Source organism: Corythoichthys intestinalis, chromosome 5 (genome assembly GCF_030265065.1).
Source record: "Corythoichthys intestinalis isolate RoL2023-P3 chromosome 5, ASM3026506v1, whole genome shotgun sequence".
Classification (NCBI taxonomy): domain Eukaryota; kingdom Metazoa; phylum Chordata; class Actinopteri; order Syngnathiformes; family Syngnathidae; genus Corythoichthys; species Corythoichthys intestinalis.
Genome location: NC_080399.1, coordinates 3,626,279 through 3,653,123, shown reverse-complemented (window position 1 = coordinate 3,653,123; position 26,845 = coordinate 3,626,279). Strand labels below are relative to the sequence as shown.

The 26,845-nt window shown below is 42.1% G+C and overlaps 2 protein-coding genes across 2 annotated transcripts; both read left to right on the top strand.

Moving 5' to 3' along the window:
• The first annotated feature begins 16,228 nt into the window (after nucleotides 1-16,228).
• Nucleotides 16,229-16,969, top strand: LOC130916281 (ADP-ribosylation factor-like protein 8). The gene is made up of 2 exons (XM_057836883.1): nucleotides 16,229-16,328; nucleotides 16,747-16,969. Exons 1-2 carry the CDS (start codon nucleotides 16,266-16,268, stop codon nucleotides 16,957-16,959), a joined length of 276 nt encoding a protein of 91 aa, XP_057692866.1. The 5' UTR covers nucleotides 16,229-16,265; the 3' UTR covers nucleotides 16,960-16,969.
• Nucleotides 16,970-21,588: 4,619 nt separating this feature from the next.
• On the top strand, nucleotides 21,589-26,369 carry LOC130916280 (galactose-specific lectin nattectin-like). Its single transcript, XM_057836882.1, has 6 exons — nucleotides 21,589-21,651; nucleotides 21,746-21,773; nucleotides 21,852-21,937; nucleotides 23,815-23,940; nucleotides 26,093-26,195; nucleotides 26,267-26,369. The coding sequence occupies exons 1-6, from the start codon at nucleotides 21,589-21,591 to the stop codon at nucleotides 26,335-26,337; spliced, it is 477 nt and encodes a 158-aa protein (XP_057692865.1). The 3' UTR covers nucleotides 26,338-26,369.
• Nucleotides 26,370-26,845: the final 476 nt, after the last annotated feature.

The following is a 26,845-nucleotide window of genomic DNA, read 5'->3' as shown; positions in this document are numbered from 1 at the left end:
TCTTTTTTAATAAGATCTAAAGGCTTTTTGAGTGAAAGTAGTGAATTAGATGCAATTGTTGGCTGTTTTCAACAATATACTTCGAAAATAAAGACATTGATTGACTGAAAATGGTTCAAGATTAGATAAAATGTCTTGTTTTCTCATGTATATTTATAATTGCTCTTCACCTAAAAATATATTTGTTTTATCCGATTACTTGATTAATCGACAGAATTTTCAGTCAATTACTTACTAAAATATTCGATAGCTGCAGCCCTACTCCAATCAATATAAAAAAAAGTCAAACCGTAATCTGCACAACGAATGTTTCCATTTGTTAAAGTTAAAAAATAGCGCTAAATCTTTAAATTGACATCAGATTTTATCAGATTCAATGACACTTTGAATATGATAATGATGGTTGCAGGCATGCAAAGGTCTGATTTATAACTTGTCGGGATGTTAGTGGGTGTGTGCGCGCTTGTGTCGTGTTGTATAAGAAACTATAAGGTTTAGCTTGGAATGTGACGTACAGTTTTACGATCGATTATATCTATCCCCCTACTTATGCAGGGGAGCATCGGCATTGAACATCATAACCGTAAAGTGAACTTGACGAGCTGAATTTCATGCAAGCTTTTCCTGCTTTCTTCTTCACAGGTTCAGATGAAAAATATGCTCATTTTTCTTGTACAGACGGGATTAATATCTTAATCTTTTTACAGATGGCATCTGCTCTTCATTCCTTGTTCCTCTTTTGCGGCTTGACTGGATTGTTGACTGAAATCGTAAGTCCAAATCTGAGATAACATACAATATATTGTGTTTTTTGATATGGAATGCTCTCTTTTTATTCACAGGAGTCTTTCCCTGTAAAATATTTCATAGGTGGGTATTCCGTGATACATTTTGAATTGCATTTGCAATGAAACCAGATTGAGTTGAACGAAAGAAATGTTCTGCAGACGTGAGCTGTCCTGACGGATGGACACAGGTAGACTGCAAGTGCATCATCTTCCAATGTGATGAGAGGGAGTTTGCAGACGCAGAGGTACGAAAGACACAAGTTGCTTTGTACTTACTAACCAGTTTACTGCTATTATGTATTATGAGTGGCAACCTCTGGGTACCTTATGATACGATACGATATGTGATACAGGGCTCACGATCAGTGTTGTCAATAACGTGTTACAATCTGATTACTTCCTACAGTAACTAGCATAGTTTGACTTTTGGGGCGGGGGGGCACAACATGTTGAAGACCCCGAAACGGTGTCAGCAATAAAATTGACTTACAAGAATATTATAAGTTGAAAATGAGCGTTTTTTTGTTTTGTTTTGTTTTTTGTCTCCCATTATTCTTGAAGGGAATTCTAAATCAGGCTGCTGGCAGGACAGCTATAGACCCCAATCACATGACAACACAACTCCACCCCCCTGACTCGAGCGGCCAAATTTTCCATCAACTCGTCATGTTTACACTAGGGTTGGGAATCTCTGGCATGAAGCCGATTCGATATGTATCTAGATACACAGGTTACGATTCGATTCAAAAACGATACATTTTTATGGCCGAGCGATTCAATACGATTCGATACAGCTTAGGAACAATACGGTTCGATAGTAAACATTTCTTGTGCGTGTTCGTACAGTATTTTAAACATTTCGTACAGTATTTTGAACATATGAAAAAGACCACATTTCTAATAGCAAAATTAAACAACAAAATTTCATACCAATGTTATGTTTTGTTTTTTTTATGAAAAAAAAATTAAGGCTTACTACATGACCGTCATTTTGTTGGATGGGATTGATGATAAAACTCCAGTGACAGACAACAATAAAGTGCAGTAATTCAATTACTGTATTTCTTGGTGTTTTGAACACAAGAGGTAAGTAATTTAAGTGCAAACTTTCAACGTAAACATCTTACAAACCAAAAAATATTAATTATATGCAGCAGCTCTAGAAAAAAAAGAATTAAACCTGCAATGTTATCATGAATAAATAATAAATTATGCTTTACCTTTGGCATAATTGGGGGAATAAAAATATGGCATTTTAAACAGACAGGTCAATAATCATTACTTAAACCTTATACACAGCAAAGTTTTTAACTTATGCCTGTGTTTCAGCATTTTTACTCCTCACCACTGTCCATATCTTTTTTGAAGGGCAGATTTTTTCTTGAGGAAGATCAACTAATCCACATGTTCATGTTTAAGTAGACTGCGTTTCGTTACAAAAAAAAATCTCCAGAGGGTCGTGCTGCCCTTTCCACCATCGGGGGATATTTTTCAGGGTTAAAATTCACGATCTCTGTACCGCTCCACACTTCACGCTAGCCCTGTCCCATGCGAACAGATCTGGCTGCCTTCCTCACTTCAAAGTCCGACTTTTACAGTTGTGGTCAAAAGTTTACATACACTTGTGGAGAACATAATGTCATGGCTCTCTTGAGTTTCCAGTTATTTCTACAACTCTGATTTTTCTCTGATAGAGTGATTGGAACAGATACTTCATTGTCACAAAAAACATTCATGAAGTTTCGTTCTTTTATGACTTTATTATGGGTTAACAGAAAAAGTGATCAAATCTGCTGGGTCAAAAATATACATAGAGCAGCGCTAATATTTGGTAACATGTCCCTTGACCATTTTCACTTCTATTAGGCGCTTTTGGTAGCCATCCACAAGCTTCTGGCAAGCTTCTGGTTGAATCTTTGACCACTCCTCTTGACAGAATTCGAAATCCTTAATTCTAGCCTGATTTAGCCATTCCATTACCACTTTTGATGTGTGTTTGGGGTCATTGTCCTGTTGGAACACCCAACTGCACCCAAGACCCAATCTTCGGGCTGATGACGTTAGGTTATCTTGAAGAATTTGAAGGTAATCCTCCTTCTTCATTATCATACATATTATTTACTCTCTGTAAAGCACCAGTTCCATTTGTAGCAAAACAGCCCCACAGCACAATACTACCACCACCCTGCTTGACGGTAGGCATGGTGTACTTTTCTCCTCCAAACATATTGCTGGGCATTGTGGCCAAACAGCTCGATTTTTGTTTCGTCTGACCACAGAACTTTCCTCCAGAAGGTCTTATCTTTGTCCATGTGATCAGCAGTCGAGCCTTAAGGTGCCGCTTTTGGAGCAAGGGCTTCCTTCTTGCACGGCAGCTTCTCAGTCCATGGAGATGCAAAACACGCTTGACTGTGGACACTGACACCTGTGTTCCAGCAGCTTCTAATTCTTGGCAGATCTGCTTTTTGGTGATTCTCGGTTGAATCTTCACCCTCCTGACCAATTTTCTCTCAGTAGCAGGTGATAGCTTGCGTTTTCTTCCTGATCGTGGCAGTGACAAAACAGTGCCATGCACTTTATACTTACAAACAATTGTTTGCACTGTTGCTCTTGGGACCTGCAGCTGCTTTGAAATGGCTCCAAGTGACTTTCCTGACTTGTTCAAGTCACTGATTCACTTTTTCAGATCCATGTATGTATATTTTTGACCCAGCCGATTTGATCACTTTTTCTGTTAACCCATAATAAAGTCATAGAAGAACCAAACTTCATGAATGTTTTTTGTGACAAAGAAGTATCTGTTCCAATCACTCTATCGGAGAAAAATCAGAGTTGTAGAAATAACTGGAAACTCAAGAGAGCCATGACATTATGTTCTTCAAAAGTGTATGTAAACTTTTGACCACAACTGTATTTTCCTGGGTGTGTTGAAAATCAATCGCTGTACATCGCTGGCGTCGGTGCTCAAACTGTCCATTGTTGTAGCACGTTGCTTCGTTGCCACTACTAGTTTCGTTTTCGGCTGTGAAGAAAACGCTATGGAGCGTGCGTTACAGTGGTTTTGTTAGCTCTCGCGTTGTTATGACACGCCCGTGACGATCGGGTAATGACGGCGACTACTAGCGGTTCTTCTGATGCAACCACGACCGTGAGTTGTGCTTGTCCATATTATATCATGCGTGCGGTCTGAATCTAAGTGCGCTGTGTGGTGAATGACACAAGCACAGCATGTGCATTAAAAGCTAAATTATTATCCCATTAAGCAATGCATTGAACTAGGCATTAGAAGCCGATTCTTGTGCTCACGATAGCCGAATTCTATCTCTACTATCGGTTCATTGAATATTTAATGGCTAATTACTATCGAATGGTAACTTTACTATCGATACAGCTGTATCTCTCACCTGTAAAACCGGATATCCGGTCGTATCGGTTTATCGTTCTCAAGCTTAGTTTACACATTACCGCTACGTACATGCCTCCTATTACGCCGTGTTTTTCTGCTCGTTAACATTAATAATCAAAATGGTGAGGGCGTGTGTGGCGGTTGGTTGCAGTAACAGAGAAGACGGAGAGACTTGAAGTTCTACCGTATTCCGAGACACCCGAAGAGGAGAGTGATATGGACTGCTGCAAATCGACGAGATAACTGGGCACCAAACGATCACCACAGACTATGTAGTAGTCATTTTATATCTGGTAAGATGCATTTAATACAGTGGGGAGAACAAGTATTTGATACAGTGCCGATTTTGCTGGTTTTCCCACTTGCAAAGCATGTAGAGGTCTGTAATTTGTATCATAAGTTCTCTTCAACTGTGAAGGATGGAATCTAATAAAAAAAAAAAAAAACAGAAAATCACGTTGTATGATTTTTAATAAATTTGTATTTAACTGCATGAAATAAGTATTTGATACATTACCAACTAGTAAATATTTCAGCTTTTTAAGAACCCCTCCTGTTCTCCACTCATTACCGGAAGTAAATGCACCTGTTTGAACTTGTTACACCTGTTCACATGCTCAAACAAACAAACTCCAACCTCTCAACAATGGCCAAGACCAAAGAGCTGTGTAAGGACATCAGGGATATTTAAATAATAAATTTGCATTTAATTGCATGAAATAAGTATTTGATACATCACAAAAATCGAACTTAATATTTGGTACAAAAACCATTGTTTGCTATTACAGATACCAAACGTTTCCTGTAATCCTTGACAAGGTTTGCACACAATGCAGCAGGGATTTTGGCCCACTCCTCCATGCAGATCTTCTCCAGAGCCTTCAGGTTTCGGGGCTGCTGCCGGGCAACACGGACTTTCAGCTCCCTCCATAGATTTTCGATCGGGTTCAGATCTGGTGACTGGCTAGGCTACTCCAGGACCTTAAGATGCTTCTTACGGAGCCACTCTTTAGTTGCCTTGGCTGTGTGCTTTGGGTCGTTGTCATGCTGGAAGACCCAGCCACGACCCATCTTCAGGGCTCTCTCTGAAGGAAGGAGGTTGTTAGCCAAGATCTAGCGATACATAGCCCCATCCATCCTCCCCTCAATACGGTGCAGTCGTCCTGTACCCTTGGCAGAGAAGCAGCCCCAAAAAATGTTTCCTCCTCCATGTTTCACGGTTGGGATGGTGTTCTTGGGGTTGTACTAATTCCTTCTTTTTCCTCCAAACACGACGAGCCGAGTTTAGACCAAAAACTTCAATTTTAGTCTCATCCGACTACATGACCTTCTCCCATTGCTCCTCTGGATCATCCAGATGGTCAGTGGCAAACTTCAGACATGGCTTCACCAGTGGGACCTTGCGTGCGCTGTAGGATTTTAATCCATGACGGCGTGATGTGTTTCCGATGGTTTCCTTTGAGTCTGTGGTTCCAGCTCTCTTCAGGTCTTTGACCAGGCCCTGCCGTGTAGTTCGTGTAGTTCTGGGCTGATCCCTCACCTTCCTCATGATCAGTGATGCCCCACGAGGTGAGATCTTGCGTGGAGCCCCAGAACGAGGCAGATTGACCGTCAACTTGAACTTCTTCCATTTTCTAATAATCGCTCCAGCAGTTGTTACCTTCTCACCAAGCTGCTTGCTTATTTTCCTGTAGCCCATCCCAGCCTTGTGCAGGTCTATTATTTTATCCCTGATGTTCTTACACAGCTCTTTGGTCTTGGCCATTGTTGAGAGGTTGGAGTTTGTTTGTTTGAGCATGTGAACAGGTGTCTTTTGTACAGGTAACAAGTTCAAACAGGTGCAGTTACTTCCGGTAATGAGTGGAGAACAGGAGGGGTTCTTAAAAAGGAACTAAGAGGCGAAATATTTACTAGTTGGTAATGTATCAAATACTTATTTCATGCAGTTAAATACAAATTTATTATTTAAAAATTATACAATGTGATTTTCTGGATTTTTGTATTTGATTCCGTCCCTCACAGTTGATAGAAATCAATCAGACCCTCACCATGGATTTCGAAGGTTTTATGAACAACAGCTCTCGGGTACAAAATGATGTGAGTCAGCCAGGAGCTGTGATCACCCAGAAGTACAATAGAGGCTGGAAATTTATACTGATGAAAGGGCGGTGCCGAAGCCCACCGTGAAATGAAACTTACTAAGAAATGAAACTCATCATCTCACAAACCTGGGTATTTTTCCATACTAAAACATCTTTGAGCTGAGACCTTGAGCACGAGTCCCGGCTGGTAGAGAGTGAGTCAGATCTGATAAGGGGGTCCACAGACACCCATTGTATTCATTCAGGGCATATTGGAAAACACAGGAACATAACAGTCCATATTTGGGCATATTGTGATACAGTCTACAATAGTCAAGGCTATGGAAAGGCACACTCAAACAGATTAATATAACAATGATGCTTTATGCTACAATGTTCTCATGCAAGCAAGACAAAAATCATACAAATTATGACGTATAATGGTTGTGAGCGGGGTTCATTTGCAGCCACCCTCCCAGTTCGAATAGATTGGACATCAACTGGGGAAGATGAAGATAACTTGTTTTTCTCTTTTAGTTCTTTTGAAGAATGTCCTCGAATGATTTCCTAACCAATGTATCATTAATCGCTGTATTGTTAGATCGTGAGATTATCGTTACCGTGAACTTTGTATCGTATCGTGAGGTACCAAGAGGTTGACACCCCGAATCGTGATACATCACCATTTCCATTTTCCACCTCAGTAATGTCTAATCAGTTGGGTATCTGTCTTATGACTGAGCCTATCATGCCAAATAAACGAGTGAAATCGATGTGTGACTTCATTGTTCCCGCCAGGATCTCTGTCAGTTTCTTGGTGGCAATCTGCTCTCCATCACCAGTGACATGGAGAATGTGATTGCTTTTAAGCTGCTTAAGAGCAACATTGCTGGACCCTGGCTTGGATATCATAACAGCATCGAGGTGAATCAGTTGCCACACAGCAAAAACACACCTCCTTAAAACTAGTAACATTCTCTTGAGTTCAGTATAAATCCACTAAAAATAAGTGAAATTATCTGCCAGTGCTTCAGAGAGATAAAACACCTGAGATCTAGTGTGTACTATCCTAAAGCAAATGGCGCTGTTGAAAGATTTAACAGAGTGCTAAAGGAGTGCATACAGACAACTGAAAGAGGGATTGAAGCCACTACACGTCTCCTGCTTGCTGTGTTACTTGCATGCTACAATACCACATTTTTCTTCAAGTGAATTTCACTTCGATTTCTTAAGGGAAGAAAAATAGCTAGCTGAAAATATGCTTAAAGCGGAAGTTCAGAATTTTGGACCTTGCACTTCATCTTCGAGTGTGTGGGGGTTTTATTGGTGGCTATGATATCAACAAATTCCGTGCAGTTTGTAAGTAGTTTGTTAGTTTCAGGGTTCTGGAGTGGCTAAGCTAGCGCGACTTAATGGCTCTGTCCAACAAAGCCCACCAAGCAGCACCTGACACATGTGTCTCACAAAAGAAACCTGGAATTGGCACACGCGCCAGTGGGTTAGCCAGTGTGTGGGTCGGGGGGAGGCACAGCTTGTCACATGAGTGACACGACTAAACACTGCCAAGGTACGTGCTAACTTTACCTTTGATTTCCAAAAAAGAGGACACTCGGGCCGGCCTCAAGATACTTGAATTTTACTCGAAGTTCACTCAAAGATGCCTATATAACTTTAATATGTTAAAAGTGTGCCTCCTCCGTATGGACAGAAAAAATCAGTTTTATTTAAAAAATATATATACAGTGGTACCTCTACATACGATCGCTTCGACACACGAACTTTTCGACATCCGACGTAAAATTTGACTCGCCATTTGTTTCTACATCCGACGACATGCTCGAAATACGACGACAATGGCAGCACCGCAGACGAATGCACGGCGGATTTTCTTGTGTGACAAATCAACACTGGTTTCAGAAAAGGTTGGTACAGGTGGTGAAACAAGGAAAAAGTTGACGCTTACCTTCTAAATGAAGATGCAAATGACAGAAAAATATGAGCGTAGGGTGGGCATCCGTGAAATGGCTCAACAATACATCTCCACGGTCCTCCGACGATCATCGTTCGCCAGCCTTTATAAATTAAGCTGACAATTCTTATTGTGGTAACATCTCCAGAGAAATCGCCAACTTCGCCACGTTTTTATCATTTATTTCACAACTTATTCAAAACAAAAAGACCTTCTGTCTGCCGCAATTGACGGTGTTCTCAAGAAAACATTCAAAGTGAAAGTGAAACTCAAGCTCACCGGTCTGTCTCTGGCACGTCAGCCCCGCGGTGCGTTCAGGGTCAGCAAAAAACGTCCGCCACATTAGAACCCGATTCGTTACATTAATACAGGAATTATTATTATTATTATTATTCCGATTTTGATTTATAATTTATTTGTTTTGCTATGTGTACTTGCCATTTGTAATAGTACCAGCAGTATTTTTTAAGGATTTAGTGAAGGTTTTTGGGCTGTGGAACGAATTAATGGAATTATAATGTATTCCTATGGGAAAATCCTGCTCGACATACGACCATTTCGACTTACAAACAAGGTCCTGGAACGGATTAACTTCATATGTAGAGGTACCACTGTATATACATATATTGCCATATAGCATATATTATACAGTGGGGCATATAAGTATTTAGTCAACCACCAATTGTGCAAGTTCTCCTACTTGAAAAGATTAGAGAGGCCTGTAATTGTCAACATGGGTAAACCTCAACCATGAGAGACAGAATGTGGGGGGAAAAAATCACATTGTTTGATTTTGAAAGAATTTAATCCAAATTATAGTGGAAAATAAGGACTTGGTCACCTACAAACAAGCAAGATTTCTGGCTGTCAAAGAGGTCTAACTTCTTCTAACGAGGTCTAACGAGGCTCCACTCGTTACTGGTATTATTGGCACCTGTTTTAACTCATTAGTGGTATAGAAGAAACCTGTCCACAATCTCAGTCAGTCACACTCCAAACTCCACCATGGTCAAGACCAAATTGCTGTCGAAGGACACCAGAGACAAAATTGTAGACCTGCACCAGGCTGGGTAGACTTAATCTGCAATAGGTAAAATGCTTGGTGTAAAGAAATCAACTGTGGGAGAAATTATTAGAAAATGGAAGACATACAAGACCACTGATAATCTCCCTCAATCTGGGGCTCCATGCAAGATCTCACCCCGTGGCGTCAAAATGATAACAAGAACGGTGAGCAAAAATCCAAGAACCACACGGGGGGACCTAGTGAATGACTGGGACCACAGTAACAAAGGCTACTATCAGTACCACAATGCGCCGCCAGGGACTCAAATCCTCCACTGCCAGACATGTCCCCCTGCAGAAGAAAGTACACGTCCAGGCCCGTCTGCGGTTCGCTACAGAGCATTTGGATGATCCAGAAGAGAACTGGGAGAATGTGTTATAGTCAGATGAAACCAAAATAGAACTTTTTGGTAGAAACAGGTTTTCGTGTTTGGAGGAGAAAGAACACTGAATTGCATCCGAAGAACACCATACCCACTGTGAAGCATGGGGGTGGAAACATCATGCTTTGAGGCTGTTTTTTTTCTGCAAAGGGACCAGGACGATTGATCTGTGTAAAGGAAAGAATGAATGGGGCCATGTATCGAGAGATTTTGAGTGAAAATCTCCTTCCGTCAGCAAGGGCATTGAAGATGAGACGTGGCTGGGTCTTTCAGTATGACAATGATCCCAAACACACAGCCAGGGCAACAAAGGAGTGGCTTCTTAAGAAGCATTTCAAGGTCCTGGAGTGGCCTAGCCAGTCTCCAGATCTCAACCCCATACAAAATCTGTGAAGGGAGTTGAAAGTCCGTGTTGCCCAACGACAGCCCCAAAACATCACTGCTCTTGACGAGATCTGTATGGAGGAATGGGCAGAAATAGCAGCAACAGTATGTAAAAGCTTGTGAAGAGTTACAGAAAATGTTTGGACTCTGCCAACAAAGGGTATATAACAAAGTATTGAGATGAACTTTGGTATTGACCAAATAATTATTTTCCACCATGATTTGCAAATAAATTCTTTAAAAATCAAACAATGTGATTTTCTGGGTTTTTTCCCCCACATTTTGTCTCTCATGGTTGAGGTTTACCCATGTTGACAATTACAGGCCTCTCTAATGTTTTCAAGTGGAAGAACTTGCACAATTAGTGGTTGACTAAATACTTATATGCCCCACTGTATTAGTAAAAGAGAATAATTGTGACGTATTAGAGCCTACAAGTCTTTAAGCCCGAGGGTCATTTTAAAGGCTAAAGCAACATTGGATATCTAGCCAACATGAGAAAACAAAACTTACCAGGTAGCACCTGACACGTTTCTCACAAAAAGAGCTTAGAGTGGGCACAAGCTTACTCACCAGCCGGTGAGTAAGCGTGTCTGTGGGACAGGGGGAGGGCGCAGCACATCACATGAGTGACACGACCAAACACTGCTAAGATGTGTGCTAACCATGTCAGACGTTGTGATCTTATGACGGAAACAGACAACAACTGGCATCCATCTCGTTATGTATTAGTCTCCCAAGACACAAAAAACGTTCAACAGTAAATACAGTGGGGAGAATAAGTATTTGATACACTGCCGATTTTGCTGGTTTTCCCACTTGCAAGCCATGTAGAGGTCTGTAATTTGTATCATAAGTTCTCTTCAACTGTGAGGGACGGAATCTAATACACAAATCCAGAAAATCACATTGTATATTTTTTAAATGATAAATTTGTATTTAACTGCATGAAATAAGTATTTGATACATTGCCGACTAGTAAATATTTCGGCTCTTAGTTCTTTTTTAAGAACCCCTCCTGTTCTCCACTCATTACCGGAAGTAACTGCACCCGTTTGAACTTGTTACTTGTATAATAGACACCTGTTCACATGCTCAAACAAACAAACTCCAACCTCTCCACAATGGCCAAGACCAAAGAGCTGTGTAAGGACATCAGGGATAAAATAATAGACCTGCACAAGGCTGGGATGGGCTACAGGAAAATAAGCAAGCAGCTTGGTGAGAAGGTAACAACTGTTGGAGTGATTATTAGAAAATGGAAGAAGTTCAAGTTGACCCTTTGGTAGACATTTGTACAATTACCTAAAAATAAGGAGAGAAGACACTCAGTTTTCTTGGCCAAGGAGAGCAAGGAGGGACTAGACAGAGAAATGCTAGATTACGCTGTATAGTCACCAAAATTGATCTAAAAAAACCCCTCCTTGCTATTTCTTTTATTAGGGGTTTGTCCTAACACAGAAGGATGCCGCCCTAAAGGGAGGAGGAAAGCAAGCTGGAGACACCCATGTGATTTTGGTTGGCTATTTGTGAGCATGTAGGTGGAACTAACTAAATACACGTGTGTAAGCAAGGCCACTTAGGTAAAGTGGTCAGAATAACCCAGACACTTCAGTTATGCAACGCTGCGGCCATGGAAGATGTCCTCGAATGGAAGATTGTCCTCGGAAGTCTAGACGAAAGTCCAGACGTAAGATGCTGAAGATGTCCTAGAAGGTCTAGTTACGTAACGTTGCGGCCATGAAGCAAGGCAGTTGTCACCCCGACCCTTTTTAACACTTTGTAACACTTAAACAATATACTAAGGCCTAGTATAGCAAGCAATAATCATTTACTGGTTATATCAAATAAGAAAAAATATGGCAATATGTATTATGTATGTATTAGGTATATATGAGCACAAGCAAATATTCAATCAATCAAGCAAATATTCAATCAACCCTCGATAATTAACTCAACAGTCAATCTGCCTCGTTCTGGGGCTCCATAAAAGATCTCACCTTGTGGAACATCACTGATCATGAGGAAGGTCAGGGATCAGCCCAGAACTACACGGCAGGACCTGTTCAATGACCTGAAGAGAGCTGGAACCACAGTCTCGAAGAAAACCATCGGAAACACATTACGCCGTCATGGATTAAAATCCTACAGCGCACGCAAGGTCCCGCTGCTGAAGCCACGTCTGAAGTTTGCCACTGACCATCTGGATGATCCAGAGGAGCAATGGGAGAAGGTCATGTGGTCGGATGAGACCAACATTGAAATTTTTGGTCTAAACTCGGCTCGTCGTGTTTGGAGGAAAAAGAAGGATGAGTACAACCCCAAGAACACCACCCCAACCGTGAAACATGGAGGAGGAAACATTATTTTTTGGGGCTGCTTCTCTGCCAAGGGTACAGGACGACTGCACCGTATTGAGGGGAGGATGGATGGGACTGTGTATCGCCAGATCTCGGCTGACATCCTCCTTCCTTAAGTGAGAGCCCTTAAGATGGTTTGTGGTTGGGTCTTCCAGCATGACAACGACCCAAAGCACACAGCCAAGGCAACTAAAGAGTGGTTCCCTAAGAAGCATCTTAAGGTCCTGGAGTGGCCTAGCCAGTCACCAGATCTGAACCCGATAGAAAATCTATGGAGGGAGCTGAAAGTCCGTGTTGCCCGGCAGCAGCCCCGAAACCTCAAGGCTCTGGAGAAGATCTGCATGGAGTAGTTGGCCAAAATCCCTGCTGCAGTGTGTGTGCAAACCTTGTCAAGGACTACAGGAAACATTTGGTATCTGTAACAGCAAACAAAGGTTTCTGTACCAAATACAGTGATACCTCAGCTCACGAACATAATTGGTTCCCAGAAAACGTGTGTAAGGCGAAAAGTTCGTCTTCCGAACCTTTATTTCCCATAAGAAACCATTAAAATGAGAATAATCCGTTCCCAGGTCCCCATAAAACATAATTTTCTACTAAATAAGCCTTAAAACTACACAAAAATATACCTTATTTTATGTATAATAAATGTGCTATTGTATTGTAATTAAAGAAATAAAATGTACTGTATAATAAAGTCGTTTTATTTACCTTTGTGATGGTAGTTGATGGCTTGATGGAATGGAGTGGGAGGAGGAGGGAGGGAGGGGACGAACTGGGACGCCGTGAGCGTGCGTCAGCTTCTCGTGGACGCCACCGTGGCGCTTGCCTGGCTCTGCCAGACTATTCTCCCTGTATTTTTCAAACACTGAGAGAAATAGTCTGGGAACCATCCCATTAACGGCCTCTCGAGCAGGTACAAAATCAATCGACAATTTAGATTCGTTTATTTGCGTGACGTGTTCTTAACGAGCAACGTCACTCTTGCGCGTCGGTAGTCGTCTCCACAACACAGATGGTCAACGGGAGAGCCGAGAATATGTTCCAATCCACGGTAAAATCTGTTTTAAATTACCAAAAACACATCGACACGAGTCATTGACAACAGTCTGTCTCGCGCTAGCCATGTTGAATAAACTCCGCTCTCTTCCTATGTTTACTTCTTCGCGCAAGTCCCTCGTCCTTCCTTCGTCAGTTTACTAACGTCACGTCGGCCCGTCGCTGATTGGTCCACTCCGCTGTCTGTTTGCTGTGGCTTGCTCCGCCCTGGAAATTGTATCCGCTTGAATGGTGGCCAGACTCAATAGCTGGAACAGCGGTGAGTCTGGTGTACCAGGCAACCGTGGCGCTGTTCGACCGCGTGGTTTGGTTCGTCCGCCGAAAACTAGTTCGTCAGCAGAGACTATATGTGTCACTCCCGTGTCAGCGCTGCCCCGCGTTCCGCTCCCACCTCTGACTAGGCCGGGACGCGAACCAGAGCACCACGACGCTTCCACTCAGCAGGCAAGATCAGTAACCACTGCGCCAAGAGTCGCCAGCGATCTTGCATGAAGGAATCGGCAGGGAGGTTTCCACGCTCCACATGGACCTGCGTGCACCCGTTACATATGCTCGCGAATTTAATGTTCTTGAGGCGAAAACTTCGTGAGCTTAAGCGTTCGTGAGCTGAGGTATCACTGTATTAAGTTCGATTTTTGTGATGTATCAAATACTTATTTCATGCAATTAAATGCAAATGTATTATTTAAAAATCATACGTGATTTTCTGTTTTTTTTTGTATTAGATTCCGTCCCTCACAGTTGAAGAGAACTTATGATACAAATTACAGACCTCTACATGCTTAGCAAGTGGGAAAACCACCAAAATCGGCAGTGTATCATATACTTGTTCTCCCCACTGTAAAATGAAAATATTAAGAGAAATAAGATTATGACAAACAACCATCCCATCGAAATTGAAGCAGTCTCTAATTTGAATCTTTTGTTTTCCAGACTAATAAATACATATGGACCGACGGCACACGTGCTGAATACGAGAACTTTCTCACTGGGTTTCCCAATCCTACAGCTGGTAATTGTGTCGCGATGGCGCCATTAAGTAAGTAAAATGACAGGTTCAGATTGGTCAGGAATTAAATGTTATTTTACTGAAACCTTTATTTTTTTACAGTTGGACAATGGGGCAATGGTGATTGCACTGATGAAAGGCCCTATTTTTGCAGCATGAAGGCGGGCCACTAAGTCATTCTCACCATCCTGTGTTCTGTAACAGTTGGGTTCCTTAATCATGGCAACTCAGTGAAACAATATCGCTCTTTAGTGGTGTCTGGACTTTTGGGGTTCACTATAATTTGTCCTGTTCTTCCACAATGCTTACTTGTTATAGAAAAGAATAACAATGTGTCATCAATGAGCAACTCTCTATTAAATGAAATCTGTCTGGATCAAAATGTGTGTTGTGTGTGTTTTAACATGTTCCTTACGAAACTTAAGTGTTCATTAAACAGTTTCTACTAAACATGTACCGATTACCGGTTTAAAAGTGCCTACAAAAGGAGGAAAAAAAGTCTTAAATATCATTACTATGTGAATTACAGTGGGGCAAACAAGTATTTAGTCAACAACTAATTGTGCAAGTTCTCCCACTTGAAAATATTAGAGAAGCCTGTAATGGTCAACATGGGTAAACCTCAACCTTGAGAGACAGAATGTGGGGAAAAAAAAAAACAGAAAATCACATTGTTTGATTTTTAAAGAATGTGTTCGCAAATCATGGTGGAAAATAAGTATTTGGTCAATACCAAAAGTTTATGTACCCTTTGTTGGCAATAACTGAGGCCAAACGTTTTCTGTCACTCTTTACAAGCTTTTCACACACTGTTGCTGGTATTTTGGCCCATTCCTCCATGCAGATCTCCTCTAGAGCAGTAATGTTTTGGGGCTGTCGTTGGGCAATACGGACTTTTAACTCCATCCACAGATTTTCTATGGGGTTGAGATTAGGAGTGCAACAGTTCAAAGCCGAACCGTACGGTTCGCCCTGTACGGTTCAATACGCCTTTGTATTTATTTATTTTTATTCTGTGATTAAGTGCGATCTTTTGTCTTGGTTTTTACGTTGTATTGATTTAAATGTGATTTTTATGATCTTCATGTGATGTAAAGCACTTTGAATTGCCTCGTGTTGAATTGTGCTATATAAATAAATTTGCCTTGCCTTTATGAACCGCACCTTTTCGGTTTTGCAATTAATTTATTCCGAACGCTTGTGGAACGAATGGGTCGAGCTCAGTGTGCGACGTGAAGCACAGCTGTGGAGGAGCTCCCGCCCCGCCGCAAGTAAATGTCCAATCGCTGTCAAGCACCTGTGTAATGGAAGCCGAGAAACGCCCTCTCTCGCTTACGAGCGAAGTGAAAGTGAAACAAGAAAGAAAACAAAAAGCTATGGCGAGCGGAGGAGTGCAGACCTGTTAAGTTTCACGATTTGGTCGGGAGACTCCCGATTTTGACCCCAATGCTCACGCCTCACGATTAGAAAGCCAAATCTCCCGATTTTCCAAAAATGTCTTTTTTAAAAAATTTTTTTTTTTTACGTTTTTGTTTGTCACCGTTTTGTAACGATACCATTCGGCCCGATTCGGAAAGTGACCAACAACGAATAGCCTGGCCGTCTCCGACTAACCCTGCCCTCCCTAACCTTCAGAGCTGGAAAAGCCCAACCAAACATCTGACAGGGAGGGAAGAGGCGAAGCACCACCGACTTCCCAAGATGCTGGCACTAATAAACCGGCTTTTAAACTGGTTCAAGTCTTTATTTTGGAAGGAAGAGATGGAGCTGACCCTGGTCGGCCTCCAGTATTCGGGAAAAACGACGTTCGTCAACGTAATTGCCGTAAGTCTTACCTGCCAGCGATAGCTAACTAGCCTAATTCTAATAGCATTAGAGCTAATGATGGGAGAACGATGACGAGGAAGAAGTCGCTGCTTTACTCTGTGTTTTCGTGGATCAAACATCATGGAATATTAAACCACTGCGGTCCTACCCCCACAATATATGAATTTAAGTGAGAAAGCGTATCGTTACTTACTTGAAGTTTAATCATTTAGATTCGCTATTATGCTAAAGCTAAAGTGTATACTATACACTTTATTACATTATGTCATTATTACTGTGCTGAAACAAAAAATATAACGTTTCAATTCTAGGTTACAATTCAATTAAAAAACTGCCATGACAAAGATACTTTTAAAAACAAATATGATTAATTTTCTAAATGATGTAATTAATGTTTTTAATCTTGCTGATTTAGTCTGACGAAACCCTAATTGGAGTGATGGTTGATGAGATGAAGAGGCTGCTGAGGAAGCTGATGTCCAAATTTGTGCAAATGGATGTGATCAGGAAAGCTGAGGATATCCTAGATGTTGATTACAGGAACAAGGAGAACTGGCATGACACAGGCAACATAGCAGTATCACATGATGCCAGACAATACATGGAGCAAGTTGAAGACTATCTCTGATGCCACCAAAAAGAGGTTCTTTGACAGTGTAGTTAATTTTTACACAAGTGTTGTGACCAAAATGAACTTGAAAAAAAATGATTGCATTTTGTGTTAGCGATTGTCGCGCGCGCGTCATCGGGGTTGGCAAACAGAAATCTCCCTATTTGCAATTTCTACAACTTAACAGGTATTGGAGTGGAGAGACCGAATTTTGAGGAACCACTGGCTTCTTTCAAATCTGCGGTGTGGCAACATTTCGGTTTCCCCGTGGACTACAATGAGAGAAAATAGGCGGGAGAGAAAATATTGGGAAAAAAAAAAAAAAAACAATTTGCAAGAATTGCTCAGCACTTGTTCCCTATGCTAATGGCAACACTTATAACATGACTCCGGCACCACAGCCGGCATCACCCACAGATATCACTTTCTCAGAGCAGTACAACCCCAGAGATGACACCAGTGAAAACACACGGCGGGCTTCGTTAATTTATTTGCAACGCTTGACCCGCGTTATATTGTTCCCTCACGGACATATTTCTCCAACAACGTATTCCCCGACATTTATGAAATGGCACGCAAAGCCATCGAAGATAACTTCGCTAAAGCACATACAGTTGTGGTCAAAAGTTTACATACACTTGTGAAGAACATAATGTCATGGCTCTCTTGAGTTTCCAGTTATTTCTACAACTCTGATTTTTCTCTGATAGAGTGATTGGAACAGATACTTCTTTGTCACAAAAAACATTCATGAAGTTTGGTTCTTTTATGACTTTATTATGGGTGAACAGAAAAAAGTCGCTCAACGCCCTCCCACGCAGCAAGCGAGCCCCAGCTTCCTAGAACTAATCAGTGCAGAAGGTGATTAGTTCGGTCTCGTTCACCCAAACAATTCGTTCAAAAAGAACGAATCGTTCACGACCGATACAACACTAGAAGGGCCTGGAGCACAGTGATGTGCTCTCTTCTATTGGTTCCTGTTAAAAGTCTTGGTGCTGTGTTTTGGACTAGCTGAAGACCTTTTAGAGAACTTTTAGGACAAGCTGCAAGTAGGGAGTTACAGTAATCCAATCTCGATGTAACGAACGCGTGAATTTATTTTTCTGCATCGCTTCTAGATCAAATATTTCTAATTTTGGCTATGTTGCGCAGGTGAAAGAAGGCCGTTCTGTAGGTTTGTTTAATGTGAGCTTTAAACGATAAGTCAGGGTCGAATAAAACTAGGTTTTTAACTGTGGTGCTGGAGGCTACACTTACATTGTCCATAGTGACTATCTGGGCAGCTAAAGAGTCTCTTACACTTTTCGGGCCTATTATAAGGACTTCTGTCTTTTCAGGGTTAAGTAGAAGATAGTTAGTGCTCATCCAGGTATTTATATCTCGGACGCAGGTTCTTAGTTTGTCCACTTATCTAATCTGCTCAGGTTTAATTGATAAACACAGTTGTGTGTCGTCAGCGTAACAATGAAAGTTAATGCTATGTTTTCTGATGATATTACCTAGAGCAGGGGTGTCAAAGTCAAATGACAGGGGGCCAAATGAAAAATTTTAGAACAAGCCGAGGTCCGGACTGATCTAATGTTCATTGAAAAAAAAAAAAAATGACCGCATATAGTCTAGTGATCCCCATTGAACAGACTGAACACCTAAAAATATATTACTATATGATCAAATAAATAAATCAATAATTTCTGATGGCTCTGTCAGTAAATTTTGATTTTCAACAGGGTCAAAAGACTTCCTTTAGGTATGATACAATGATAAGCTGTCAGCTCACCGAGGGCGTTTTCCCCCTGCATCTTCTCCCGTATCCTTGCCACAGTCCACTCGTGTCCACACATCGCAGGTGCTCCGTCTGTTGTCAAACCCACGAGTTTTTCCCAAGGCAGTCCCATCTCATTTACACATCTTGATACCTCTTCATATAGATCATGTCCTGTAGTTGTGTCATGCATAGGACGTAATGCCAAAAACTCCTCTGTCACGCTCAGAAATGTCAGCGCTCTCATCCACAGCCGGCGTATATGCGATGAACTCTTTTCCATTTTTCACAAGCTGCTCTTTTAGATTGATTGACAGCTCGTCCACACGCTCAGCAATGGTGTTTCTGCTCAGGCTCACGTTCGAAAAGAGTTGCCTTTTTTTGTGTGGGCAAATATCCTCACAAACTTTAAGCATACAGTTTTTGATCAAATCCCCCTCAGTGAATGGCCGGGCTGATTTAGCGATCTCTTCTGCCAAAATAAAACTGGCCTTGACAGCAGCCTCGCTTTGTGATTTGGCTTTTTTGAACAGAGCCTGCCGAGATTTGAGGCCTCGTTTTAATTCCTCCGCCTTCTGTAGCCTCTGTTCCATGTCCATATCTTTGTCTTTGTCCGCGTGTTTTGTCTCATGATGCAGTCTCAGATTAAACTCTTTCGTTACCGCCACACTTTCTCCTTACAAAAAACACACAGGTTTTCCAGCTACCTCCGTGAACATGTACTCCGACTCCCACCTTGTTTTAAAAGCCCGGTTCTCAGTGTCCACCTTCCGTTTTGCCATTTTTAAGGGTAGGCTATCTGAAAGTTGATGCTAATGCCCGCTGATGAATAATGAAATGAAGTGGCCTCCCGCTCGGAGCACTACCGTTGAATTGTGGGAAATGTAGTCCGTTGGTGCTGTAACGCGTGACCGATCGGATGCGGCCATAAAAGTACCAAACAAATGGAGCATGCTTCCTCTTGTGCACTTTTATTTAGCCAATCAAATAAATCCTCCTCGACCACTCGTTACTCGGGAGCTCAGCGGTTCGCACACACGCGTTCCCACATGAACTCCAACTAAAAGTAAACAGTAACAGAAGAAGAAACAATTCGATATAAATAAAGCAGCGCCATCGCGTGGTGGATGTCGGAATGAACACCGATCACAGAGGTGACCGTTACAGTGCGTGTAAAGTACCTGGAGGCTTCTGGCGTGCAGCGACCTGCGGGCCAGTTCTAATAATAAATGTATATAATCCCGGGGGCCGGAAAAAACCCTCTCGCGGGCCGGATGTGGCCCGCGGGCCTTGACTTTGACATATGTGACCTAGAGGAAGCATATACAGCGTAAACAAGATGGGCCCGAGGACTGATAACAGGTTGTTTTCGTTTGTTTCGGTCGGATTGTCAAGTGTGTAAATGGGTCTTCGAGTATGTCCTCAACCCTCCCAATGCCATCCATCCATCCATTATCTTCCGCTTAGTCCGGGGTCAGGTCGCGGGGGCAGCAGCTTTAGCAGGGAAGCCCAGACTTCCCTCTCCCCAGCCACTTCAGCCAGCTCCTCCGGCGGGATTCCAAGGCGTTCCCAGGCCAGCCGAGCGACATAGTCTCTCCAGCGTGTTCTGGGTCGACCCCGGGGCCTCCCGCCGGTGGGACATGCCCGGAACACCTCTCCAGGGAGGCGTCCAGGAGGCATCCGAACCAGATGCCCGAGCCACCTCAACTGGCTCCTCTCAACGCGAAGGAGTAGCGGCTCGACACCAAGCCCCTCCCGGATAACCGGGCTTCTCACCCTATCTCTAAGGGAGAGCATTTCGGCCGCTTGTATCCGGGATCTTGTTCTTTCGGTCACGACCCACAGCTCGTGACCATAGGTGAGGGTAGGAACGTAGATCGACCGGTAAATCGAGAGCTTCGCCTTTTGGCTCAGCTCCTTCTTCACCACAACGGACCGGTGCAGAGTCCGCATCACTGCAGACGCTGCACCGATCCGCCTGTCAATCTCCCGCTCCCTCCTACCCTCACTCGTGAACAAGACCCCAAGATACTTGAACTCCTCCACTTGGGGCAGGATCTCATCCCCGACCCGGAGAGGGCATGCCACCCTTTTCCGGCTGAGGGCCATGGTCTCGGATTTGGAGGTGCTAATCTTCATCCCAACCACTTCACACTCGGCTGCGAATCGCCCCAGTGAGAGTTGGAGGTCGCGGCTTGATGAAGCCAACAGCACCACATCATCTGCAAAAAGCAGATGATGTTCGACTAAAATTTACAACACTTCATAGATGAGAGAAACAAACAAACTCACGATCTGACTCCAAAATACCTACCAAATCTGTTCAATTCTTTAGTATGCACAACACTACCAACGAGGAGGCAGCACCCTTCTCGGAGCTGTCATCACATCAGATTATGTCACCGACCTAGCCAAACGATGGGAAAAAAACAAACAAACAAACAAACAAACACAAAAAAACAACAGTATTTTATATATTCTGTAGATTCCACGGTCTGAATTGAAACGTTTCAATTTGATCAAATAAAAAAATGGTGCGAAATGAAGAATCGACACCCTATTTCTTCAGATTCAATGGCGCTTTGAAAAAAAATAATGATGAGGTATGGTTGTTAAAGGGCAGGGCCACTTGTTGATGGCGTGTTTGGTAATAAAAAAAAAATTTTTGTGTGTGTGCGTGGCTTTGAATAAGAATCAAGTTTGGCTTGGCATGTCGTGACCTACTTTTATGAAATTTTACGAAACCCAACATTTAAAAGGAAGCACAGGCGTTATCCTCAATATCGGACATCACAATCGCAAAGGTAACTTAACAACCTAGAATTTCGCAGGACTTTTTCCTGCTTTCTCTTTCAGATGAAAAATATATTGTTTTTGTTGTACAGATGGCATTGGCTCTTCGTTCGTTGTTCCTCCTTTGTGGGTTGAATGGACTGCTGACTGGAGTCGTAAGTCCAAATCCTATCCGAAGACGACTTACAGTATGTTTAGCAGTTTTTTTTAATGGATTGGTTTATTGAAACGTTCTCTTGTTCTTCACAGGGGTCTTTCCCTTCGAAAATGTTCAAAGGTGGGTATTCAGTGATCCATTTCAAATTGTATTGGCAACGACACCAGATACAATTGAAGAAAAAAAAATGTTCTGCAGACGTGAGCTGTCCTGAAGGATGGACACAGCTGGATTGCAGGTGTTACATCTACCAAAGTGAAGCGAGGGAATTTGCAGATGCAGAGGTATGGAAGACACAAGTGTGCTTTGTCGTTACTAGTCGACTGCTATAATCAGGGGTGCACATAATTTTTTTGCCCAGGTTCTCAGAGGAGCACCTGGAGATGCGACTTGGTCCTCATTGAGCTTGAGAGCCGACCCGCCTGATGCGATAAAATTATGACATGCTTTACTTGGAGCCAATTACCTTAAATTAATTTTATTAACAAATAACACTTGATTCACATCAACTGGCACAACAAAATTGCCATTACTCTGAAGTGAAATGTAAAGACATATACAGGGGTACGCATATTTTTTTTGCCTCCCACATTAACTCCAAGCCCTTGTGAAAGTGGGATATCGACCTCTTAAGAGCTCATTGAACGTGCATGTTTAGCTTTGTGAAATGCGAGCAAAAACACGTTTGTCAGTGCATGGCGCTGTTCTTTATTAATTTTATTCCGCCACTTGTCCATAGGGCGAGTAGGGTCCTGTCTGGCATCGATAGTTTGCTTAACTGCCATCATGCTCTGTTTTTTTCGTGATTTTCAAAGTTTGGATGGCTGAAATTCTTTGACCCTACATAAAATGCGCTGCTCTTATCAGCGACATTGAGATTCTCACGGCAAGTTTAGCACCACATTTCCATGAGAGCATCATTTGCTTCTAGCCATGGTACCTCCTGCAGCCACTTTTCAGCAAAAGTCCTTTTTTTTCGGTAGCTCTAGTGACGTTACTTGGAAAAGTAACTAGTGGTAATTTTCTTTTTTTTTTCCTCAAAAAAACTAAAAACAAAAACAGGTCACGCAATGTGAAGTTTAAAGGGTTTGGGGGACAATTGGTCCTAGCCCAATTCTTTACCCTCCACTTAACTAGACACAAGGGTATTGCGATAACTAGATAGTAACCTTTGCTATGTGTGGAAGTCATTTAAAGTTGTGAATCAACCGTTAAAGTTGTTAAAATTGCTCCCGTTATTTCCTTAGTTCCCTTCTGTCTACTTTAAACATGTGTAAGTTTTAAAACTGTTTCATCATTTAAAGATAGATTTAAGTTAAGATTTTGCCGATTTAGGAGCATTTTAGATTTAAAAAAAAAAAAAAAAGTTACTTAGGTTCGCTATGAAGGATCTCTACATCAGAGCCTTCCTGAGAGGTCTACTGCTTTAAGATGGCGGCTGTTTACTAACGCATGTAGTCATTAAAACATGTTGCCAATGCAGCTGTGTCTGTCAATTGCATCTAGTTCTATAATATGATATCTACCGTGTCATGTGGCCGTAGTTTGTCGGCTATGGCTACAGTCAGGTATTATTGGAGCCACCTAGCATCGCGGTTGCAACGGCGTCTTCCCCACTCCTGCTCTGCTCTGCTCTCTCGTCTCCGTGAGTCCGTTTCTCTCAGACTTTTTTATTCAACCAATTTAGTAACGCATAGTAACGCACGCCTTTCCCGCCTCAGTAACGGTAACGGCGTTGCCAAGATAAGAAAAGCAATTAATTAGATTACTCATTACTGAAAAAAATAACGCCGTTAGTAATGCCGTTATATTCTAACGCCGTTATTAACAACACTGGTCGTCTGTCTGTCTTTTGACGGGTGTGGGGGAACACGGAAATAATTATTCAGTGGGACCTGCCTCTTTGACATTTTGAGAATAGATTTTCTCGTGTCCGCCGCAAATACAGTGGTCAGCCATCGGTACGCAAAAGCGTATTGAAGCCGTTGAGGGCCAACGCATTTGTCTACGTCCAGTACGCATGCGCGCATGCGGACCACTTATGTGCACCCCTGGCTATAATGTATTTTCAATTGCGAATCTGTCTGCTCACTGAACATCTTTGCGAACTGTCAAATCTAAACAAGTGAAATCAATGGGTTTCTTCTCTTTTTCCCATTAGGCCGTCTGCGGCATTCTTGGTGGCAATCTGATCTCCATCGGCAGTGACTTGGAGAATGCGATCGCGCAAGAGTTGAGTGAGGACGGAGGTAGTGTAGTCTGGATTGGTTATCATGATGCCGTCGAGGTGAGTCAGTTGTCAGAAGAAATCTTCTGATTGAGTCTTGTCACTTGTGATCAGTTCAAATGTCTGTCTTTAATAGAAAATACATCTTTTCCCGAAAATTAATCGTCTACATAATGTAAAGTCCGGTCCTCGAGAGCCCCAATCCAGCTTGTTTTCCATGTCTCACTTCTTTAACACACATGAATCAAATCAGCTCATCAGCAAGCTCTGCAGGAGCCTGATAAGGGTCGAGGGAGACATGAAAAACAATCTGGATATGGGCACTCGAGGATCTGACTTTGGCACCCCTGATGTAGAGAGTTGTTATTGGGGACAGACAGACAGAAAGACTTTCTTTCTTAAAAGATAAATGTTAGTGTGAGTCATAGACATCACTATTAGTTGACGGGACACAGAGCCGATCCGTAAGGGGCCTATTTTCAAAGACTTCAAATTCAAATAATTTCGAAACCAGAGCCGCTAGCGACCTAAAGCCAAAACAGGCGCCTATGAGCTGCGACATTAAAAAAAAATCAGTCTTTATTTTTTACACAAGTATAACAAAACTTAAAAACTTTTCCACCTAAATCCAGCATTTAAAATAATGATAAATTATAACCGAGGGAAAACCGCGGTGAGAGGCAGACAAATGAAAAAAAAACAAAAAACAAAGCAATGATGCAACTCAATATCTCGGCAAGCCGCCGAGGATCGGTTTAAAGAGAACGCTGATGAGCTGTGATTGGATGCAGGTCAGATGTTGGGAACCCCACATCGCTGTAAGTAAACATGAATGTGATAAAATCACGTCAGTCGTCATACTAGCTTCGCTTGCTAGATAGCGTAGCTTTTTTTCCCAGTCCAGGCCAACCGTGTCATCACCCCCAGTGTGCATTGCGCACGAAAACAAGGCGCCCCTCATTGGTCAAAACATGTAATAAATCTAGATTTTTAAATCAATGGCAATAATATATGTGTTTCTAAAAACATATTTTAGTAAAAGAGAACAATTGTTGCTTATTAGAGCCTACAAGTCTTTAAGTCCAAGGATCCCTTTAAGACATTTATCCAAACATAAGTGGTGATTTTTATTTTCCGAACTACATTGTTGTTAATTCATACGACAAGGGCCGTGGCGGTGCATCCAAGCAAATTATGGGCACTAGGCGAGGTACACCATGAACTGGTTGGCTGCCAATCGAAGGATATTAGTTCAATTTTCCACTCTTCTTTCAGTACGATTGAGATTTTTCTTTGCCTAACCTTGCCCTTCACATTTGTACATCTAAAAGCAGATTGGCACAGAGCATATACACACAAGGAAAGTTTATAGTTTGCTTTCTTTGGTCCGGCCCAAAATGCACTTGGTCCAGACTTGGCTAACAGTAGCCACGTTTACATGCTGACTTTTATTCATACCGATTCAAATCATTCCGAATGAAAATTTCACATCAGCTGTTTACATGGCACTTCATCTATTCCGATCCAGCGTTTACATGTGTCCGCCTTTATTCCGAAAGGACGTTTGACAACTGCCGTCTGACATGCGCAGATTAATCAAAACAAAGCGTCACGTTGCAAAACATGGAGTTCGATCGTCAGATCAGCTGCTGTTCTAACTTTTCGAGTGGAAACAAAACTTCAGAATGACACGCCGTTCATTTAAAAAGTTGTGTGGGTGCGCTGTGCGTGTGCTTGGCAGCTATGTTGCATGTGACGTTACCTACGTCACCAAGTGACGTCACCACGTCAGTACGGAGCATGTGCAGAAAGAACGCAACCAGACACCATTCCGCTTCCCTGTTTACATGATATAATTTTACTTCTAATCGGTTTGGGAAAAGGAATATTCCACCCCTGTGAATCGCAATGAAATTCCATTCGGTTTGGGCCTGTTCATTCCGAATGAGGTGTTTATATGGAACACATTTATTCGGTTTGAACAAATATTCCGATTGTAATTGGAATATTTGGCTCCATGTAAACGTGGCAAGTGTCTTCCATACGTCTAAATTGAGCAGTTTGCAGTTCTTAGCAGTTTGACATGGTACTGCATTGTACTCAAAAATGTTATATAGTTAATAAAATGAATACATCAAGACGGATAAGATTGTGGCAGACAACAAGTACGTCCTATTTCAAGTAGTCACCAATTTAAATCTTTGTTTTCCAGTCTAGCGCTTTCATGTGGACTGACGGTACATCAGAAGGTTACGAGAACTTTTTCTCTGGATTTCCTAGTGGAAGTGGTAATTGCGTTCAATTGGACACCTCAGGTCAGTAAAATGTCAGGTTCAAATTGGTTAGGAATTCAATGTTATTAAACTGAAACATTTATTTCTTACAGTTGGCGAATGGTCTAATACTAGCTGTGATTTGGAGAGACCCTATGTGTGCTGCATGGATGCCGGTCATTAGGTCATTCTTCTTGACATCCTGTCTGCCATCACAAATCGGTTCCTTGACCATGACGATTCAGTAACACAATATCAATCTTTAGTGGTGTCTTTGAGTTTTGGGGTTCACTCTTCTCTCCTTTTCCTCCACAAAGCTCAATTGTTGTTGAAAAGAGTAATAATGTGTCACCAAAGAGCACCTCTCTATTAAAGTCATCCGTCTGCATCAAAACGTGTGTACAGTATGTGTATGGCAGGGGTGTTTTAAGATGTCTTCACATGTGAGCCAATTGCTTCAAACAAAGTCTGTGAAAATGTATGAACTGATGCAAGACAACTGAAGATCTCAATGAAACCGAACGCACTTTTAAAATGGTCAGGCCATCAGAATGCTCCAACCACTGGCTTTAAAAAAAAAAAAAAAAATCTAATTTCACATTAATTCCCAAAGGTTCCATGTTTTGAATACGTTACACAATCACGATCAAAGACAACCTTACAGACTACGCAGCAAGCCGTTGCTTTCCGTG